This window comes from Ochotona curzoniae, unplaced genomic scaffold (genome assembly GCF_017591425.1).
Source record: "Ochotona curzoniae isolate NIBS_2020 unplaced genomic scaffold, NIBS_Ocur_1.0 scaffold_4506, whole genome shotgun sequence".
NCBI classification, from domain to species: Eukaryota; Metazoa; Chordata; class Mammalia; order Lagomorpha; family Ochotonidae; genus Ochotona; species Ochotona curzoniae.
Genome location: NW_024467119.1, coordinates 7362707 through 7383775, shown reverse-complemented (window position 1 = coordinate 7383775; position 21069 = coordinate 7362707). Strand labels below are relative to the sequence as shown.

Here is a 21069-nt window from a genome sequence, read left to right as displayed (position 1 = left end):
ATCACAAGTATTTGGGGAAAAATTTTACTAAAGAACCTAGGAACCCTTAAAAGTATAAAATTTGAAGTACCTATATGTCTTTAAGAAGTCCAAAAGGAAACAAATATTTCTTAAATTACCATCATCTAACTGCAAGCCAATTAAGAAATGAATTAGCAGTTCATGAGGAACTGAAAAACACCAGTATTTCCCCTCAGAAGTGCCTCTGAAACACCAAGTCAAACGTGGACCTTTTCTGAAAGGACTGGTTTTACCTAAGGAAATCTTTTCTTCAAAGGCCAAGGAGAAACGTTCTATGCGCCAGTCCACTTCATGTCCTTAGAAAGCAACTGAGGTAGGATACTCGGTTCCAGGAGCCACAGTGCCACCCGCGGCCACCCAACGCAAGCAGAAGAGGCCTCAGATACACTGTCTTGGCCTCTCAAGGGAACCAACACTGCTCACAGAACACGGCTCCAGGCTCACAGAAGACATCAACGGGCTCGGTTAAGTAGCATCCTGAGCTCAGAGGAGGCATTCTTAGCACAGGTGTAGAAAGGACCAACTACAGGACAGGTGCACAGCTTGCTACAGGCCAACGAGGACCCCTAGTGACTGCCAGAAGCACGGACACCTGAAGCCTGGCAAGTTCCTCACTAAGAGGCTCTCTCACCAAGCCTCACTGAATGTCTGCCACGCGATCATAACCAGACCCGAAACACTGCCATGGCGAAACACGCTCCCCGCCCCTAAGGTGTCAGCAGTGTAGCCAGATAGACAGGCAAATAAATCCAGGTTGCTGTGTGGCATGTGCACCCATCAGAAACACTGGCATCAGGATGTGCTGAGCCTCACAGACATAAAAATCAATGCATTACCAAACAGCCCAGAAGCCAAGTCCCCCCGCCTGCTACCTACTTCTGTAAATAAGCTTTTGGTTTCTGTATTATCTGTGGCTGCTTCTACCATAAAATCCAAGGCCTGCCTGCTCCAGAGGGCGCAGAGGAACCACATGCTGCTCTGAGGTCAAAGGGCGTGAGTTAGGGTGCTACAGCTTCTCCTCAAACCCCGTCCACCTAGACAGGCTCCGTGAGGCACATCAAGGTGAGACAGTGTTTGAAGGTGACCCTCAAACAGGATGTGAAAAACCCTGTTTGGGGGCTTACATTTCATACTAATAATTTTCTTTTAATCCATCCTAGTATCAAAGCACTATAATATCCACCTAAACAGAAGAAAACCTTGTAGAGGTGTGCAACCCTTTATGAATGAATGTGTCTTCAACGGGTAAGTCAGAAATAACCTCCATTTTAATATGCTCAGCTTTAGAAACAGACCTCCAAAAGAATTCTTTCACTGTGAAATATCATCTGAGCTCTAAAATATAACTTATTAAAATCACGTCAAAATGTTTTAAAGAGTAAAGCAAGTAATACTGCCTGAAGTTAGCTTAAAACATCATCTACTATCTCCTGTCTTTCTCTGTCTGCCTCTAGAATACGTTTTTCTGTATAATATCATGTAAACATTTTTTTTTAATTATTCAAGAAACAGCTCTAATCCATCTATTCATCCCCAAGGGTCTGACCATAGCCCAGGCCAGGGGTCCAGGTCTCCCCCTGGTGGCGAGCAGCCGTTACTGCAGCCATGACCTGCAGCAGCACAGTGGCACCGGGCACACAGGACACACGGTCTCAACTGTAAGGCTAAACTGTCTCTCCCTGAGCCCTGAAAACGCTTCAAGGGAGCCCAGTCCGAACCAGCCGAAGCCGGTCTCCCACGTGGCTGCCAAGCCCGCAGCGACGCCCCAGTTAATGGCAGGCGCTGACCTCCGACACAATGATGTCCATCTGGCGCCGCAGTTTCCGTAAGGTGTTCATGAGCTGCTCGGGATCCTTGTGGATTCCAACCCAGCAGCCGTTCACAAAAATCTTGGTTGCACTGAAATGAGAACCACAGGCAGTCTGTACTTAGCAATTCTCACTACGTTATAAACAAAAAAAAAGTTTACAAATTATCACCCCTACATACTCAGCAATAGCTGCAGGAGAGATTTCTTCTAAATTTTCCATACTCCATTCTTCCAAAAATTCCAGAATTGGAGAAGGCTGCGATCCAACTGAAATATAAGCCATCAGCGCCAGATTCTTCACCAGCCCCACCGCGTGGCCCTAGGGGATAAAGCTGTTACTCACTCTGACCTTACACGCCTTTCTCCCATAAGCTCTGCTCCTTCATTTGATTACAACATTTACTTACTTTCTAAGAACAAAATCACAAATAATAAGCCTAAATTACAACACACAGTCAAGTAAAAATGCATTTCCAAAATAATGACGCCCTACACAAGCACTGGGACACTCTGTGTCCTAAATGGTAACCTGCACGCATTACCTCCGGGGTCTCGGCCGGGCACACCATGCCCCACAACGTGTTGTGCAGCTGTCTTGGTTTTGCCAGTTTGCCATCTCTGCCGATAGGAGAATTTAACCGACGCAGGTGGGAGAGAGTAGATGCAAAAGTCAGTCGGTTTAACACCTGGGGGTGGAAACAGCCAACATTTCACGTCTGAGGATTTCTTAGAGTCACTGTCACACTGGGGCTGAGCTGTACTTTGGCACTCAGTCCACTGAGGAACAAGCTGTTCCCACCCCTCCTTGTTCCAGTCTTTCCCTGGATAGTCCCGCTGACACCCGTCCTCCAGCTGCCTCTGCCACAGGGACGGCACACGTGATGCAGTTCTAAAACACTCAACTTGCCATTACGGTTCGTCTCCAACACTAGGAAACCACTTCTTCAAGAATAGGGTTTTTCCTTTTACTCTCGTCTCCTGCTGCAGACTGGCACCTAGAACACTACCCCGCCTGTGTTAGAGACACAACGAGCTTCCAACTAAATGCTCCCAACTCACACTCCTTTGACCATAGCACAATCACTAACGTCTCCAGGACTTCTCCTGGCTGCGGCCCAGGAATCCAACACAAACTGAAACTAGGCAACAGCAATACGGCACAATGGGTAAAGCTGCCAGCTGGGCCTGGGCATCCTGCCTGCTTGAACACAGCTGCCCGCTAATGTGCCTGGGAGAGCAGCACAGCATGGCCCAAATGCTTGGGACCTTCAACCCAAAGGAAGACCAGAAACCCCCTAGCTCCAAAAGCCGCCGATACTTCTTAACACAGCGCTGCCCACACTGCAGGCCACGTGGCTCCCTCCGAGCTCCATCATGGCCACAGCCTCACCTGAGACACTCCAGCTCTGGCTTGATGCGCTTTCTTCTGATCACCCCAGTTTCCAGTAGCCAGAGAGTATTTCAAGCCATCAGATATAATCCTTGTTTTAATTGCCAATTCCAAGTTAAAATCCTTCCCTCGATCAATAAACTTCTGTGCATAGATGCGGACTTCTTTAAGCAAATTCTTAAACATCCTGTCAAATACAATGGGACTGCTTTAAACACATCGAAGTCTACCACACATATTCTCTTCGGGGAAAACGCTGCCCACAGACAGGGCAAATGGTGGAGGCAGAGTTGCACAAAGCACACATCCACACACAGTTCACACACACAGCAGGAGGAACAATGGGGGGAAAAAAGTAAAACTATCTTTAGTAGGCTGAAAACGAAAAATGTTGAAAAACACTAAGCCACAACATACTAAAACAAGTGCAAGGGCCTGGCGCAATAACCTAGTGGCTAAAGTCCTCGCCTTGCATGCCCCGGGATCCCATATGGGCGCCGGGTCTAATCCTGGTGGCCCCGCTTCCCATCCAGCTCCCTGCTTGTGGCCTGGGACAGCAGTCGAGGACAGCCCAAAGCCTTGGGACCCTGCACCCATCTGGGAGGCCCAGAAGAAGCTTCTGGCTCCTGTCTTCAGACTGGCTGAGCACCAGCCATTGCGATCACTTGGGGAGTGAATCAACAGACAGAAGATCTTCCTCTCTGTCTCTCCTCCTCTCTGTGTATTTGCATTTCCAATAAAAATAAATAAATCTTAAAAAAAAAATCCCAAGATGGCCCAAGTGCCTGGGCCCCTGCACCACATGAGTCCGATAAACCTCCCAGTCTTGGCTTCAGCCAGACTCAGCCCTGGCTAGTGCACTCAGCCAGGGAATGAAGCAGCGGCTACAAAATATCTCTGCCCTCCTTCTCTATCTGGAACTCTGGCTTTCAAATAAATACTTGTAAAAGCATGAAAAATAGAGCCCCACTCGATAGCCTAGCACCTAAAGTCCTCGCCTTGCATGCACCGGATCCCATGTGGGCACTGGTTCTAATCCAGGTGGCTCTACTTTCCATCCAGAGCCTGGGAAAGCAGTAGAGGACAGCCCAAAGCCTTGGGACCCTGCACCCGCGTGGGAGACCAGGAAGACGCTCCGGGCTCCTGGCTTTGGACTGACTCAGCTCTGGTCACTGTGACCATTGTGGGGAGTGAATCATCAGGTGGAAGATCTTCTCTGTCTCTCTTCCTCTCTGTATATCTGATCTTGCAATAAAAGTAAATAAATCTTTTTTTTAAAAAAAGCATGAAAATACATCAAGAATAAAATTTAAAATCACCCACAAATCCATCGCTATGAAATAATCACTAATATTTCTGGAATTTACCCCCAAATTGTGCCTATTTCTGTTCATAAAACACAAAAACAGAGTCAAAAAGAAATCCAACGCTGGCACTTAGAAAAGGCAATATACCACACTTCTCAAATGAGTTACCAAAGGAATAAAGAAACATAAACAATCCACTGTGCTCACCACCTTGACTTCCAGGACATGAGCCAGAAACAAGGCCGGGCCCGAGGCCAAAGGCTGCAGCCACATCCCTGAGCACCCAATATGGACACCAAGACAACCCCGTGTGCCCGACTCCCCGCTGCAGGCAGCCGGCGCCAAGTTCTCACCCTCGAAACAAGAAGGCAAGCAGCGGCCCCGCGAGGTCCAGCCTCTTGTTGCCGTAGTGATCTCTGTCGTCCAGCTCCCTCCTGCCCAGGGCTGCCAGCAGCAACCTGTGCACCATGTACCTTTAGCAGAAAGAGGGGAGGGGAGAAAGCATGTGGTCTTTATTTCATATTTAAAGCGCTGTTTTTGTCATTTTTACCTTTAAGAAAACTTTCTGTCATGTCTAAAACAAAAACAGAACAACCCTTAAAGCACTACGAGGCTAACATACCCCAGGAAATAGGCTTTTTTGGTCTCACAAAAATCACTGACACCAACATGGGGGAGCATTTCCTTCTGCAAGACTTCTTTTGCGTATTTAATTCTTTTCTCTTTAGTGACACCAGGCTTCGCCCCTCTTGAGCCAATGAAATTTAATGCAACATTCTGTTCCTGGATGACAAAAGCTTCATCCAGGGACGGCTTCACCTATCGGATGACAAAAACAGAAACAGTGAGTCAACTGTCCACTCACAGCACGCCATATTCCCAATGAACCTTCTCAAATCAAGTCACAAAATCTTACAAGCCTGAACAGACCTTACAGGCCGCAAGACCTCTTACAAAATCTGCTCCTTAGTACGACAGCAATACTCTCAGAAAAACCTGAACAACTGCATTTTGAAACATCAGTACATGTTTCATTATCTTTTCTACATTCTAATCAATTTCAGTACATCAAAATGTACTGAATTATGAATAAGTGTGTCAAATCACTTTCAGTATCGTTATTAACAAATTTGGGGGCTGGTGTTGTGGCATGATGGATCAAGCCACAGCCTGCCACGGCAGCATCCCATCTGGGCTATGGTTTGTGTCCCGATTCCTGCCTACCCAGCTCCCTGCTGATGCACCGGGGAAAGCAGCAGAGGCCGGCCCAACGCCATGGGCACCTGCACCCAAACGGGAGACCCGGATGAAGCTCCTGGCTCCAGCCTGGCCAGTCCCGGGTATTTGGGGAGTCAATCAGTAGACAGGAAGATATCTGTCTTTCAAATAAATAAAATAAATCTTAAATTTCTGACAATAAAACCATTCAATTATTTTTTTAAAGAACACTACTCAAAAGCTCACTGCTTTCTGTTTTGTTTTAAAGATCTACTCATTTTGCTTGAAAGTCAGAATTACAGAAAGAGAAGGAAAGACAAAAAGGTATTCCATCTGCTGGCTCTCTCCCCACATGGTCTCAACAGTCAGGGCTGGGCTTATCTCAAGCCAGGAGCTTCTACCAGGTCTTCCACATGGGCGCAAGGCCCCAAAAGGTTCAAGGCCATCCATCCTTCACCGCTTCCCCAAGCCATGAGCAGGGAGCTCGATCAGAAGTGGAATAGCCAGGACTCAAACCAGTATCCCCACAGGATGCCAGCACCACAGACAGAGGATCAGCCTACTACACCACCGTGCTGGCGTTTTATTTCTTAAGATTTTAAAAGCCCACTGTTAACAGACCTGTGGCCCTCACTTGCCACTCCCAATGGCCTCTAAGCAGCCATGTAACCAGGGTCCTCACTTACCAAAGGGTTGGATGGAGTGATGGCTAATTCTTCCCAGCGCTTTCACACTAACTTTCCCACTGCACACAACGAGCATGAGGAATGTGCATCTGGCAACCCTGCTCTCTCCAGGTCCCTCTGATCTTGTCACAGATACGAACTGCCTTTCCCATCTGGGACTCCCTGTCACTTTAACAATGATCTATCAACACCCAAATTCCAATCCTGACTACAAAAATAAATACGATTAAGTATACTGCTATGACAGCTGACAGCCAAGTAAAGATATATATTAACAGCATTACACTGCAGTTAAATTTCCAGAATTGAACAATACTTTGGGGGAGTGCTGGTACCATGGCACAGCAAGCCTCTACCTACAAAGCTGGTATCCCATATAAGCACCAGTTCAAGACCCAGCTCCTCCATTTTCAATCTAGCTCCCTCTAATGCCCTGGGAAAGCAGCAGATGATCCGAGACATTGGACCCCTGCCCCACATGCGAAACCCAGAAGAAGCTCCTGGCTCTCAGCTTCAACCTGGCCAGCTCCAGGCATTTTTGTTCTAAAACACAAAAACAACAACAAAATGCCTTCTATGAAAATGGGTGGCCGGGATCCTAGGAGACGCATACGGAGAACTCAGGAGTCCGCTGTGACGGCTGCCACTCACTCGGGCGTTCCAGGCAACAGTGACAGGCAGGCAGAGATTCAGGCTGGGAGGGCAGAGGCAGTAAAGCGCCACTGTGAACCTGCCTGGAGCTCATGGCTTCTCTCCCTGGTCTTAAGCCATTTTGTGTCTGAAGCTGCTCCTTTGCCCTTGTGCCCAACTGGCAGCAGCCTGCTGTGCGCCACGATCTTCCTTCCCACCATCCCTTCATGCTGCTGCCCCATGTTCCAGGTCTATTCCACACAGCACTGGCAAGCCCCACTGCAAACGCCATGACCCGGGGGCAGCTATCTTTCCTTCGTGGCAGCTGCCAGGCAAGGTTAGTAACAGTCAGAAACTCTGTATCTTACCATTTCCATCATCTCTGGATCTTCAAAATCATAAATGATATGCTCTAGGATGTCCCTGTCCGACACGAAGCCCAGAGCTCGGAAGACGATGATGATGGGGACCTCCTGCTTGATGTACGGCAGCGTCGCCACAATGCGCTGTCCGATCGCGCTCTTCTTCGCTCCCTGAGGAACCAAGTGTTACGAGAGCGTGAGCACCCAGGAGCCCGCGGCCACACGGAGCACCAGCACCGTGCCGTGTTCTGCCCGGGGTATATTTTTCTCCCCACACCGGATGCATTTCAAAAGCAGCTCTAATGAGGCTCCCAGGGGCACTAACTTTACAGACAAGCTGCGAGAACTTCCAGTCTCTTCTGTCTGCCCTCAAGTAATCCTAACCCCGAATAACTGCTTCCGCCACCTTCCTTCCTTAGACAACTGATCTCATCCCACAGGTTTGCTCAGTAGTAACTTCTTGCTCAGGTCTCCATCTTCATCTTCTCCGAGTCTCCAACTGCCATTGGCTATTTCTATTTAGATGCTAGGCCCGGCATGGTAGCCTAGAGGTTACAGTCCCTGCCTTGCACATATTGGTATCCCATATCCTGGCAGCCCCGCTTCCCATCCAGCTCCCTGCCTGTGGCCTGGAAAAGCAGTTGAGGATGGCCCAAAGCCTTGGGACCCTGCACCCATGTGGGAGACCCAGTTCAGACTGGCACAGCTCTAGCTGTTGCGGCCATTTGGGGAGTGAACCAGTGGATGGAAGATCTTTCTCTGTCTCTCCTTCTCTCTGTAAATCTGACTTTCCAACAACAACAAAAATCTTTTAAAAATAGTATTAATCGGCTCCAGCGGCATGGCCTAGCAGCTAAAGTCCTCGCCTTGAACAACCGGGATCCCACCTGGGCGCCGATTCTAATCCCAACAGCTCCACTTCCCATCTGGCTCCCTGCTTGTGGCCTGGGAAAGCAGTCGAGGACCGCACAAAGTTTTGGGACCCTGCACCCATATGAGAAACCTGGAAGAAGTTCCTGGTTCCTGGCTTCGGATTGGCATAGCATCGGCCATTGCGCTCACTTGGGGAGTGAATCATCGGACGGAAAATCTTCCTCTCTGTCTCTCCTCCTCTCTCTATATCTGACTTTCCAATAAATAAATAAATAAATCTTAAAAAAAAAAATAGTATTAAACTTGCTATCTCAGTGTGTCCTCACCTCTGCCCTCCACAACTGCCAGCCTTCCTCACAGTGTACACCACAATTTCCTGTACTCACCCACAGCCGCCTCCCCGCTGATCCTCCCCCGCCCCCTTGCCTCCACCACCTAGCCAGCAGAGGAGGAAGAGGAGGCTCACTGCGTCCTTCAGTCTTATGGTCAGAGGTGAGTCTTCAGAGGAGAGCCGCCCTGACCCCTCCTGTCACACCCACCCACTCAGACTAGCTCCTGGGGAATCTCCTCGGCCAGAATGACTGTCCAACTTCTCTGCTTATGTAAACTCACACAGCACATCTAAGTATGAGCCACACCAATCTAGCACATTCTCCTCTAAATCTGTAAAGAACTATTACAAATACTGCCTCTTGACCTCTGCACTATTAATGTCTGAAATCTGTACTCCTAATAAAACCATTATCTTCTTCATGATTCTGAGTTGATATCTCCTACACTACCCAGCAATACTGTACATGCAGAAGGAATTTAAAGTTCATCTTACAAAATTAAAGGTCATGAAAAACAAATAGAAACATCAGTTGCCAAGGAAAATTCAGTCCCGTTTATAAATAAAGAAACATGTCAAATTCCTGTGCGACATCGGGCTGCAGCTCACCCTCTCACGGTATCACCTTCCAAGTGATTAGTTAGCCCTTCCACAACAGCACAGGGCTGGGAAGCTAAGCGTCCACCCAAAACAAAGATCAAAAATAGACATGAAACTAGGGGCCAATATTGTGTGACTGCAGGTGACGTCAGCAGAGCGCAGGTGGAAGCCTCACCATCACATTTTCAGTCTGGCTTCCTGCTCACATGCCTGGAAAACCAGCAGAAGACAGCCAAGGACTTGGGTCCCAGCGGGAGCTCCTGCTTATGGCTTCAGCCTGGCCCAGACTGGCTATTGTGTGATCAATTACAGAATCAACAGTGGATGAAATGTCTCTCCCTCTCTGAATTTATGTATGGGTGTCACTTCTTCAAATATATCTTTTTTAAAAAATTAAAATTCAAACAGTTACATATTAATTTTCTTGTCTATTTTTACATATGAAATTAAAGATAATTGAAACTATTTTCCAAGACAGCTAAAAAGATTAAATCAATTAATTTGAGTAGCGTTGTTGGCACGTAGCACATTTTCAAGAAATCCCAGCTGTTACTGGATTGCTTCACCATAAGCAACCTGCCTATGATGGGTACCCAATGACCTCTGCCTCTCACCGCCACTGCCCTCAGGTAACCCCCCACGAGTGTGGGCTGGGCTGCTTTGCCCTTGATAAAAATATGGCAAATACAGCAAATGCTCCTTCCGCATAAGGAATTACAAACAGACTGACTTCTACCTTCCACACTCTTGCTCTAGGGCTTGTTCCACGGTGGTTCTCTCTGAAGCTGGCTGCCATGTCAGCTGCTAAATAGAGAGGCTCATGTGGCTATCCAGCCAACAGGCAACAGCCAGCGGGGACTGATTCCTACCAGCCGCCATTGAGCCTTGAGGTGCTAACACCTCAAGAGACACAGTCAGGCAGAGGGCCCGACCACATGGCACCCAGCAGCTGGGGTGATCACAGCTGCTACTGGAGTAACCATCTCACGGCAGCACGTGGGAACACCACACCGACATCCCATACACACAGGATGCTCCAGAGCAGCTACTGAACCAAGAACGCCGTTTCGTAACTTAGAAAACAAAGCACAAAGGAATAAGGACAAACAATGTCACTACCACGCCTTACCTGTCCTCCTCTGGCCAGCATGCTCACCCAGATGGTGCTTGTAGGTCTGGAAGAATTCTCCAGACACGACCGACACTCCCCTGTGTAGGCGTACTTAGAATCTTTTTTGGCAAATACATACACTGTGTTTGTTGCCATTTTTTCTTGAGCAATCAAAACCTAGACAGATGATAAGCAAGTGGAAATCAGCATTTTCCTGTGGTTCCATCATACAGGCTCACCATAACATGCACTCCTGAGCACCAGGAAGCCTATGCTGCCCAAGGGCTTCAGAGACACACATACGCTCCAGACGGAACAAACGGCAGGTGCACATTATACACGCCACCCAATCAAGCTCTGGTTAACACAAGCTTATGCTACTCTACATGATGCAGCTGCTATTTCCAGATGATCTTGCATTGAAGTTTGCTTTTTAATATCAACTGTAGTATGCTGAATTTCTCTATCATTTCATAATCTTGTAAAACAATATTATTCTACCTTTTCTGATCCATTAATAATGAAATAGCCGCCAGGGTCCAAGGGGCATTCGTTGAGCTCACAAAGATCACGATCCGTCAGGCCGTTCAGCAGGCAGTACGTTGACCGCAGCATGATGGGAATCTTTCCGATGAAGGTTTTCTGGTGCTGAGTCTGAAGTTGCTCCTCGCCTTCTTTGATGACTGTCTTGGTTATGTCGACATACAGCGGTGCAGAGTACCTTCGGGAAGTAAAGGAGATCACAGTCAGCATCTGCTGGCACCTCAATGCCCCGCTGACTAAAATCGCATCTCCTGCATTCTAACTCAGCCGCCGCTGCCGACACACAGGAACCCCTTCTTACGTGAGGTTTCTTAACCTCGCTTCGTTTGGCATCATGGGCGAGGGAGCACCGTCTCTTTCCCAATGGGTAGGCTTGGAGAGGTAAATCTGCTCAAACTTCAGCAAATACCTCGGCTGAAATTACAACAAAAACAAAAGGCTGGCGTCAACATTCCAAATCAAAACAACTCACCTGGGCAAACCAACCCATTTTAATGATGTGGAGACTATCCAAAGTCAACATGCACACCGCAGAGTGGACAAGGTCCGTAAGATCTCTTCAGCCAGAAGACACCAAGGAAGTACAGCCTGCCTGCATCCTATTTTGAGTTTGTATCCGTTAAAATGGAAGTGTATTAATGATCTACATAGTCTCACGGCCCTCTCCTGGTTTAGGGTCAGAAGGACAAAGTCGAGGTGGGAGTTTGGCTCAGCCCCTACAGAAGACACCTGAGAAGCCTGCATCCTACCGCTAAGCGTTTAGGCTTAAGTTCCTCTTCCGCCCTGATCCCAGCTTCCTGTCAGCATATGCCCTGGGAGGCAGCAGGTGGAGGCTCAGGTACTTGGAGTAAATTCTAGGCTCCTGGCTTCTGGGCCAGCCCCAGCTGCTGTAGGAAGTTGGGACTGAACCAGATGGGGAATTTCTGACTCTGGATCTCTTTGCCTTTCAAAAAAATAAATTTCTAAAAATGCAAAGTGACCAGAGAACAAAAAAAGATTAAAAAAAAAAAAAACAATTAGAACTGCGCCCTTACCTAATAAACCATAGTTCAGGCCACGCAAAAACAGAGTTTCAACTACATATCTACCTACTGCCCAATGAAACAAGATCCAGGAGAACAGCTTCTCACTGGACACTGGTTCATCTCTAACTCAAAGCTCCGGGAAGGAGACCTGGGAACCAAGCAGGGCAAGCCTCACAACCTGGAGAGACCAAAGGGAAGATAACATTAGGATTATAATGACCCAAAGGAGAAGCAGCACTCCGCTCCCTTCTACCCTCGACCGCTCTCAGACATTCTCTGAAGCTTCCACTTACCTAAGGTTTGATTCGCCTCCTGCCACTTTCCACTCCACGTAAACCCCCTTCCAGAATACGCTTCCTAAAACAACGCTTCTCATGTTCGCTGACACCTTTCAACAATTCCTCAAGACATCCAATGCTTCTCAAAGGCCTGACCCCTCCTAATCTCCCAGTAACACCTACAAACACAGACTGCAAGAACTCACAGACCACGCAAGCTGGTCCCCATCCCATCATCAGTAAGCTAATAACCAAGTACTTTCTAGCTAAAACACCTCAGCAGCTTTTCTAAGAGCATCTTTTCACCTGTGCTAATGTCCTGTCTATCTTCCCAACTGAGAGCGCTTTTCCTCTTTCAACAGAATTTACTGTCACTGCTGAGGCAAGACAGGCCATGCCAGACTGGGCCACAGCACGCACCAGCACACACAAGACTCTGGGCCAGAAGTGAGCTTGGGGGAGGCAGGAAATTGTGGGGGCTCGCCTGCTGGTCCACTGCCCCCGCTGCTAATGTGAAGCTGGAGAGATCAGCCTAAGCAAGCTGCAACAACCGTCAGCCTACATGTGAGCTGGGTTTGGGGTAAGGCTGGGCTGTCTGGCTACTGCATCTGCTGGCACGTGCCAGGGCCAACACAAGCATCGACTGGCTGGGCTCTGCCACAGCATTCACTAGCAAGTGCCAAGAGGGTGCAAGTAGCTTCAGACTGGACCACCGTACTCTCTGCAAAGCGCAAGACCTGGGATGGGGTCTGGGTCTAGTAGCGAAACTGTGGGCACTCCTCTGCTGGGCTGCAACTCCTGCTGGTGTGCATGAGAACCAGGGCTGGGAGCAGGTCAGGCTGGACACAGTGGCAGCGCCTGTAAGCATACATGTAGCCTGGGTTGGGGGGTGGGTGGGCCGAGTTAAGCTGCAACTTCCATAGGTGCATACCAGAGCCCAACTGAGATGTGACACAGACTGCATTAATCTGCTGCACATACTCACACACGCAAGAACTGGGTCTGGGGGTTGATATGGTGGGGATAATCGGAGGTTTCTCCAACCAGGCTGCAATTCCTGCTGGTTTGTGCAAGGGCCAGATCTGTGGCATGCTGGCCTGGGCCAGGCCACAACACCCATTATTCAGCATGGGACATGGGGCTGGGAACAGAACTGACCCAACTACAATCACCAATACAATTACAATCACCAATTTGTATGTGGCCTGATACAGGTGATGGACCACACTGGCAGGTACATGCAAATTAAGTCTGGGTCATCTCAGACTCAAAACTCTGGCCACAGGGAGATTCAGAGAATTTGTAGTCTAACCTTGGAATGCATGTGTTGGGACTATGCCTCCTCAATTGCTGATGCCTGTGCAGTGGATAGCATGCACAGCTACAAAAGGGACACATGACAGCTAGCTCATTTGAGCCTGCAGAAGATGTCAAATGCCACATAAGAAGATGGAGAGCAGAAGAGGTTAGAACAACTCTCGCCTAGGTGAGTGGTTGTACTAGCGTAGACTCTGTCAGCCAATGGATCTTGGAAGGATTTTCTCAACCTTGGAGCAGCAGAACAACAGCATCTCAGAACCATCAAAACCAACCAAGCAATACCTGCGAATACTCTTCTTCACCTTGGGGTTTCCAAAATGACATCAAATGGACATCGCCACCCCGGACACTGATGTAGTCTGGCAACTGGAAGCAGCTCCCTCCCACTCCCAGCGGCCCCCACCCTCTGCCCAGTACAGGAGAAAAGGTAAGAACAGGAAAACTGGGAGCATCTGTCCCACCCACCTTCCCCCCATACCTTGACTCTCCCCAACCCTATTTGGTGGTCCTCACGGGCTTGTGTTCTTGTCAATCATATACACAACATGAGAAATAAATTTTTTTAGAAAAAGGAACAGAATTTACTGTCACTTGGAATTGCCCATGTTAGAGAATTAGTGCTTTTATTTTACCAAAAACCAAGAAAACAAGTCAAATGTTAAAAACAAAAAGGTACTTTACGTCCCTTTTTCCAGCACTGTATCAGAAGAACCTATCACTCTGTACTTAGCAGCAAAATGTCTGAACAGCTCCTCCATGTAAAACAGAGTAAGGGCCCAGCCTGAGGAGCTGGGGGCAGGGGAGCACTGACCGGCCAGCGACAAGGACCTCTCCTCCCCGGAGCCAGCTCAGGGTGTCCCCGCCTCACACCGCCCTTCACTTTCCCACCTTCTCAGAGCCCAGCACTCTCTCACAGCGGCTCTAAAATGGAAGGGTCACTATTCCTGAGCACCGATTTCTTTACAACCACGGTATTACGAAAAGATACCTCTACTACGATTTTATCAATGCTACAAATATGCAAGCATGCAAACAAAAACTATACGAAACTGAAAAAAATTAAACAGGTGATATGATTGGGTCTCCTAAGATTTAATTTTGAGATAAGTCCACATTGTATTTAATGCAATAAATAATTTTTTTTAAATTAAATGTTTCAGGCCCAGCGGCATGGCCTAGTGGTTAAAGTCCTCGCCTTAAATGCGCCAGAATCCCATATGGGCGCCGGTTCTAATCCTGGCAGCCCTGCTTCCCATCCAGCTCCCTGCTTGTGGCCTGGGAAAGCAGTCGAGGACGGCCCAAAGCTTTGGGACCCTGCACCCATGTGGGAGACCCGGAAGAGGCTCCTGGCTTTGGATCGGCATAGCATCGGCCATTGTGTTCACTTGGGGAGTGAATCACCAGACGGAATATCTTCCTCTCTGTCTCTCCTCCTCTCTGTATATCTACTTTCCAATAAAAAAATAAATCTTTAAAAAAAAAATAAATGTTTCCTTCAGGATTTCTCTACCATGAAGGTTAGGATGTTCTTGTTCATATTTCTTGACTCCACTCCTCCCAACTATTAAACACCTACTATCTGAGCACGCATTTCAGTTTTGGCGTACTTGCAAAAAATGCACCCATCTCTGCACTAGTGAGAGTAAATCAGAAGCTAACTTGCTTGTTAACCTTGCGACAAAGGAAGAAAACTGAAATGTGCAACCTTCCTTCTTTTCCTGGTGCAACACCCCCAGCCCCCATCTCACCGGCTCTTCCACCTCCCCGCTGGCGTGCTGAGCTTCTGCTTGGAGATCTATGGGAGGAGCGTCTTCCACGATTCTCTGAACAGACATCTGAATAAACTCGTCAAAAGAATCCAGCTGTTGTCTGACCAGACCTTTCTCATCAAAGTAGGAACTAGGAAAACAAGAGTTTATGATCAGTTGCCACACCTTCCTGGCCCACTTCTTTGATTGTATTACAACACAACAGATACCCATTAAACAACCACTACATGCCACTCACCGCACAAAAAGCCATGAGATATCTTCAACCAGACCAATGCCAGGAACACAGTTCCTTTACAGACTTCATTGTTTAAAAAACAGACAGGGGAATAAAAACTAGAAGAAGCCCTGATTTGCAGGCATCCTTTATGGACAATTTCATTCAACGTCTTTGAGACATTTTTTAAAAATAAAGCATGAGAGCCAAATACAACAAGAATTCTAATTTGAGGAAGCTGGTAATACCAATTACTAATTAAAAAAATGTGAGACAATGCTGGGGCTCAAGCTTGGGACAGAGTAGACCAAACCACACTTTGCAACACCAGCATCCCATCTGGAGCCAGCCTGTCTCCAGCTGCTCCACTTCTGATCCACCCTCTTGTTAATAGGCCTGGAAAGACAACAGAGGATGGCCCATTTGCTCACACCCCTCCATATCGATCCTGTCAGGGACCTTAAAGGAGTTGCTGGCTCCTGGCTGCAGCCCAGCCCCCAGCTGTTGTGGCCATCACAGAAGTGAATCAGCATGTGGGAAAGACTGGACTAGTCTACTGCACATAATGGCAAGCACGGGAACCAGGACAGGGGGCAGGTCTGGTGGGGGTTATTGTGGGTCACTCCGACTAGGCTGCAGCTCCCACTGGTTTATGTGAGGGCCAAGTATGTGCTGGGCAGAATCAGGCTGGACTGCAACACCCATTGGTTCCAGTGGAAGACAGCACTGGAAACAGAACCGAACCAGCAATTGCAACCACCAGCTAATTGTGGTGATGGACTGTGCCAGGTACTGTACTTGCAAGTTCATACAAGAACCTGGTCTGGGATCACCTCAGACAAAGTTTCTCTTGGAATCTCCTCAATCAAACTGCCAGACTCAGAACCCTAACCATGAAGAGAAGTGCAGGTTCCATGGTCTGCCATGGAGTGCAAGTGCCAGAGCCAAGCCTCCTAAGAGGCTCAGATGGAGCAGCTGAGAGCATAACCAGGTGCACATGGAGGACAGGGCAGTCAATCGGAACCTGCAGAGGATACCTGTCACCACAACAGACAACAGAACAAATCAATCAACTACCTCAGTCATATGTTGGCAGTGAAAAACTGGGCAAATAGAGACTCTAAAGTGGACTATGTCAATCAGTAGATTCTGAACAGATTTCATCATGCTTGGAATGGTGAGACTGGCAGCAATTGAGAACTGTCGAACTCTCAAAACCACTTGAGCAAGACCCTTGGAGCATGCCCTACATCAGGGACCTGGGATGGGTGGGAGACTGGGTGGGGTTTCTCCCTTTATCTCCCCCTTTGTCTCAGATACAGGGAAAAAAATGTGGAAATAATAGTCTCACCCACTTTCCTGTAGCCCTTGAACCTTTGTGCCCTGATTAACTATATAAAGACTGTCAAAAATAAAGGAAAAAAAAAAAGGTGTGTGCGTGGTCTGCTTTCAAATAAGAGGAAAGGGAAAAAAAAAAAAAGAAAGATACATTGAAGAAAGCTAACTGGCAGCACCAGTGGTAGAATACAAGTGCCTCGTGGTGCACAGCACTGAAAAGAGAATGCCACTGCTTTCAATAGGAGTCATCCGAGTTTAACTAAGAGAAGAAAACCTTCAAAAAGCCATGGAGAAGGAGAATTAAAGGACGGGGAAATCCATGCACATTTTCAGTCAACCCTGAAGCACTCCAACATCACATAAATCCAGCCAGCGGGCATGTAAACGAGCAGGGCCGAGTTCTCAGAGTTGCAGTTAGACAGTATGTGGAATACGCACATTTCATACCAAGTGACCTGGTGTTCCATTTTTGCTTCACATCCAATTGTGGCTGCTTGTTAACACACACTCCGGCAGTCAGGAAACAACAGGTCCCTGGGTCCCTGGGTCCCTGGCACTGAGGAGAGGGATGGCCAGCTCTTGGCTTTGGCTTCACCAAACCCTGACTGCTGGGGATTTCTGCTGAGTGAACCAGTAGATGGAAGATTTCTCTATATCTGACACTCTCTCTACCTTTCAAATACATAAAAATAATTCTTTTTAAAGATCTATTTTCATTGGAAAAGCAGATCAGCTTTACAGAGAAAAAGAGACAAAAAGATCTTTCATCCACTGGTTTGCACCCTAAGTGGTTATAGCTGAGCTGATATGCAGCCAGGAGCCAGGAGCTTCTTCCAGGCCTCCCACGCAGGTGGCAGAGTTCCAATGCTTTGTGTCATCTTCCACTACTTTCCCAGGCCACAAGCAGGGAGCTGGATGAGAAGTGGAGCATCTGAGACACGAAGCGGTGCCCGTTTGGGATCCCAGCACTTACAAGGTGAGAATTTTGCCATTGAGCCATCACGCTGGGCCCCAGGAATGCATTTTAGTGTTCAATTCTAGTATTCAAATGTTCTTGGTTTCACATAGGGCTCTCTGATCTCATACTGTCAGTTCCAGAATTGACACCACATCTCAATTTTATATGTAATACAGAACCAGACAAAGTAACTAGTTACTTAGCACAGAAATGAAATTTTAAATGCAGGGTATGAAATCAACATTTAGGACACCAGGTATACAAATGAACAGCCGACATAACTTTTCCATGAGTACAAAATATTTTTTAAAAAATAATACAAAAGGGCCCGGCACGGTGGCGCAAGTGGTTAAGGTCCTCACCTTGCACGCCCGGGATCCCATATGGGCGCCGGTTCTATCCCGGCAGCCCTGCTTCCCTTCCAGCTCCCTGCCTGTGGCCCAGGAAAGCAGTTGAAGACGGCCCAAAGCTTTGGGACCCTGCACCCGCGTGGGAGACCCGGAAGAGGCTCCTGGCTTTGGATTGGCATAGCATCGGCCGTTGCGCTCACTTGGGGAGTGAATCATCGGATGGAAGATCTTCCTCTCTGTCTCTCCTCTCTGTATATCCGCTTTTCCAATAAAAAAATAATAATAAATAAATAAATAAATAAATAAATAAATAAATCTTTAAAAAAAAATACAAAAAAAAAAAAAAAACAAGACTCTTGGAGTAGCGTTGTGGCCCAGGACATTAGGCTGCTGCTCAACACCCACAGCCCTTAGCAGACTGCCTGACTGGAGGAGCACGCCAGCAGATGAAAGATCTCTACCTGCCCCCCAACCCCAGCACTGCCTTTCAATGAAAAACTAAGCCACTCAGCAGCATACTCCCATAAAAGGTCCAGCTGTCAAGACCGGAGAAAGCAAGCAACTCCGTTCCATGCGCAGTGCCTTCGGTCTGAAGTTACCTGATGACAATCCAGCATGCTTCCTGCCACAAATCCGGAGTGATTTCGTCATCATCCTCATCATATTGCATATCTGCAAAATCAAAAGCATTCACCTCATCTATAGATGCCAGTCTTCACAGTCAGCTACCGTGACTGAAAGCAGCACACACAGTTCACCCCCAATAAATACAAAGCACCTCTCCGACCCTACTTTTCTAAAAGTCCAGTCAGTTAATACAACTACATCACACAGGCTTTACCACAATGGTTTAGTGTATACTGTGTGACTCAAAGTCCACGTAGCTCTCACTTGCAACTTTCCCAGAAGGTAAGGCAGCAAGCTGGCAGCCTGATCAGCCAGCTCCCTGGAAACTGGAGTCAGAGTCGGGAAGGGGCAGAACCGGAAGGGGCCCAAGAACAGTCACCACTCCCACCCAGCAGCCTTTCACAGACGGACAGACATGACCCATGGCACACTCATGGCTGCCCTCCTACAGGGTTGTCCATGTCGCGATCCTGGCACCCCATTGTCATGACACAAGGGTCTGTGCACCCCCCACCCCAGTGTTAGGTGGACTTCTGATTTTCTTGGGACAAACAGAAGCTATGCAGCATGATTTCAGCAGGCAGATCAGAAAAGCAATGCAAGTTCCCCAAAATGGGCTGAACACCATGAGTGGCCACTCACAGATGCCCCAGCCAGCCACCCTGGCCTTTGAGTCCTCCCAGGCTGCGTGTCCAGCACACGGGCAGCACACAGGCCCTCCAGACCCCAGCTCTAACTCAGCACTCAGCCTTCATGTGTCCCCAACCAGACACTGAGAAAACACATCACACTTAACAATCCCTGTCCAAATCCATGATCCACAAATAACTTCTTTCAAAGACAGACTTATTTGAAAATCAGAGTTCCAGAAAGAGAGGAAATCTACCTGCTGGTTCACGCCCCCAGGCAGTCGCACAGGCCAGCACTGGGACAAGCGGAAGCAGGTGTGTGAGGGAGCACACCTCGGGCTAAGATGCTGGTTAGGTTGCTAGCACCCCAAGCCCTGGGCTCAAGCCAGGGACCTGGCTCCTAACCCAGCTTCCTCCTAAGGCGGCAGTGACGGCTCACGTAACTGCCTTCAGGAAAACCCTGCGCCTGTCTCCTTCCCTCTCCTTCCTTCTCTCCCCATCTCTAAATGCAAATAAAATAATTCTCTTTTAAAAGAAAAATCTCATAGACAGGAGCTGACATGTTCTAAACATAAGAAACTACTCATTCTTTTAAACTATTTTATCAGTTCACACTTACTGAAACACTGCATAGCACCACAGAATATGTACAAACATTACCTTGCCCTAAAACAGACACCGTAGTGCGCTCACGGCGCAGTGCTCACATCCCTGAGCGGTCCAGGAGCAGCTGCACGTGCTGGGCACCTGACCTGGAAGGGTGTGTGTGTACACCGTGTATGCGATCTGCACAGAGGCGCTCACCGGGAGGAGCTGTGAGCATTCAGACTGGATGGGCAGCCAGGCTCTCTGGTCCCTGCTAGTTACCTTCTAACATGCACAATAACGCTTCTCATTCCTCCCCTTCCCCTCCTGGGGCGGGAGAGCAAGGGGACAGAATGGGCCTATCCTCAAGCCAGTGCCACACTGGGCATGGGCTTCAGCTCTGGACGGGCGGGTCGACATCGTTGCCCACTGCGTGTCCTTTCTGCCCTGGGGATGCCTGCTGGGACGGAGTCCCCTCCTCTGCCTTCGTCCCTTGGGCGCACCCGGGGTCCTGTGTGACTGGCCGCCGACACAGCCAGGCAGCGTCCAGAACGACGCCTTAACTAACCCTCGCTCGCCCTCGGGGACTCGGCTCTGGAGATGGAGGGTTCGGGGGAAATGCTCCCTACACAGCGACAGGAAAAGCTGCTAGATACGCTACGCGCAAAACGAAAACGCAGGGAAGCAGGAGCGCTCCTTTCCGTCCGCCACGGAGGATGAAGAAGGCTGCACATCCCTCCCCGACCCCCAGCTCACGGCGGGGCGCGCCCTGGACTGTATCCGGAGGGGTCACCTACCCTCGTCCGCGTCGTACATGTTGGCGAACGGCTCGGGTACACCACACTCAGAAACTCACAGAAGCACGAATGCACGCAGCAGCAGCCGGAAGCCGCCAAGTCCGGGGCAAAGCGACTTCCGTCGCCGGTGTTCGTACAATCCTCCGCGACGGGCGCCAAGGCCCGGCTCGAAGGCGGCCACGTCTTATCTACACTTGCGCAGTTCGGAGGCTCCTGCGCCACGGCTCTTGAGATTCTCGGGAAGTGAGCGTTATCCTCGCGATAACTCCCAGGCTTGCAGGCGGGGTGGACGAG

General features: G+C 48.7%; 1 protein-coding gene across 2 annotated transcripts in view; it reads right to left on the bottom strand.

Moving 5' to 3' along the window:
* POLR2B (RNA polymerase II subunit B) overlaps nt 1–20966 on the bottom strand; it is a 34262-nt gene extending 13296 nt beyond the window's left edge. Inside the window, exons 1-13 of one of the 2 annotated variants that reach the window (XM_040966595.1) lie at nt 20776–20966; nt 18737–18809; nt 15254–15404; nt 11184–11296; nt 10841–11060; nt 10358–10516; nt 7431–7595; nt 5151–5347; nt 4882–5001; nt 3222–3408; nt 2374–2517; nt 2011–2150; nt 1809–1920 (exon numbers count right to left, since the gene is read on the bottom strand). In XM_040966595.1, the coding sequence (XP_040822529.1) occupies nt 1809–1920; nt 2011–2150; nt 2374–2517; nt 3222–3408; nt 4882–5001; nt 5151–5347; nt 7431–7595; nt 10358–10516; nt 10841–11060; nt 11184–11296; nt 15254–15404; nt 18737–18809; nt 20776–20794 (1800 nt within the window). In that variant the 5' untranslated portion in view covers nt 20795–20966. The remainder of the gene's footprint in view (nt 1–1808; nt 1921–2010; nt 2151–2373; nt 2518–3221; nt 3409–4881; nt 5002–5150; nt 5348–7430; nt 7596–10357; nt 10517–10840; nt 11061–11183; nt 11297–15253; nt 15405–18736; nt 18810–20775) is intronic. The other variant, XM_040966596.1, reaches the window with a different exon arrangement.
* Between the last annotated feature and the right edge of the window lie 103 nt (nt 20967–21069).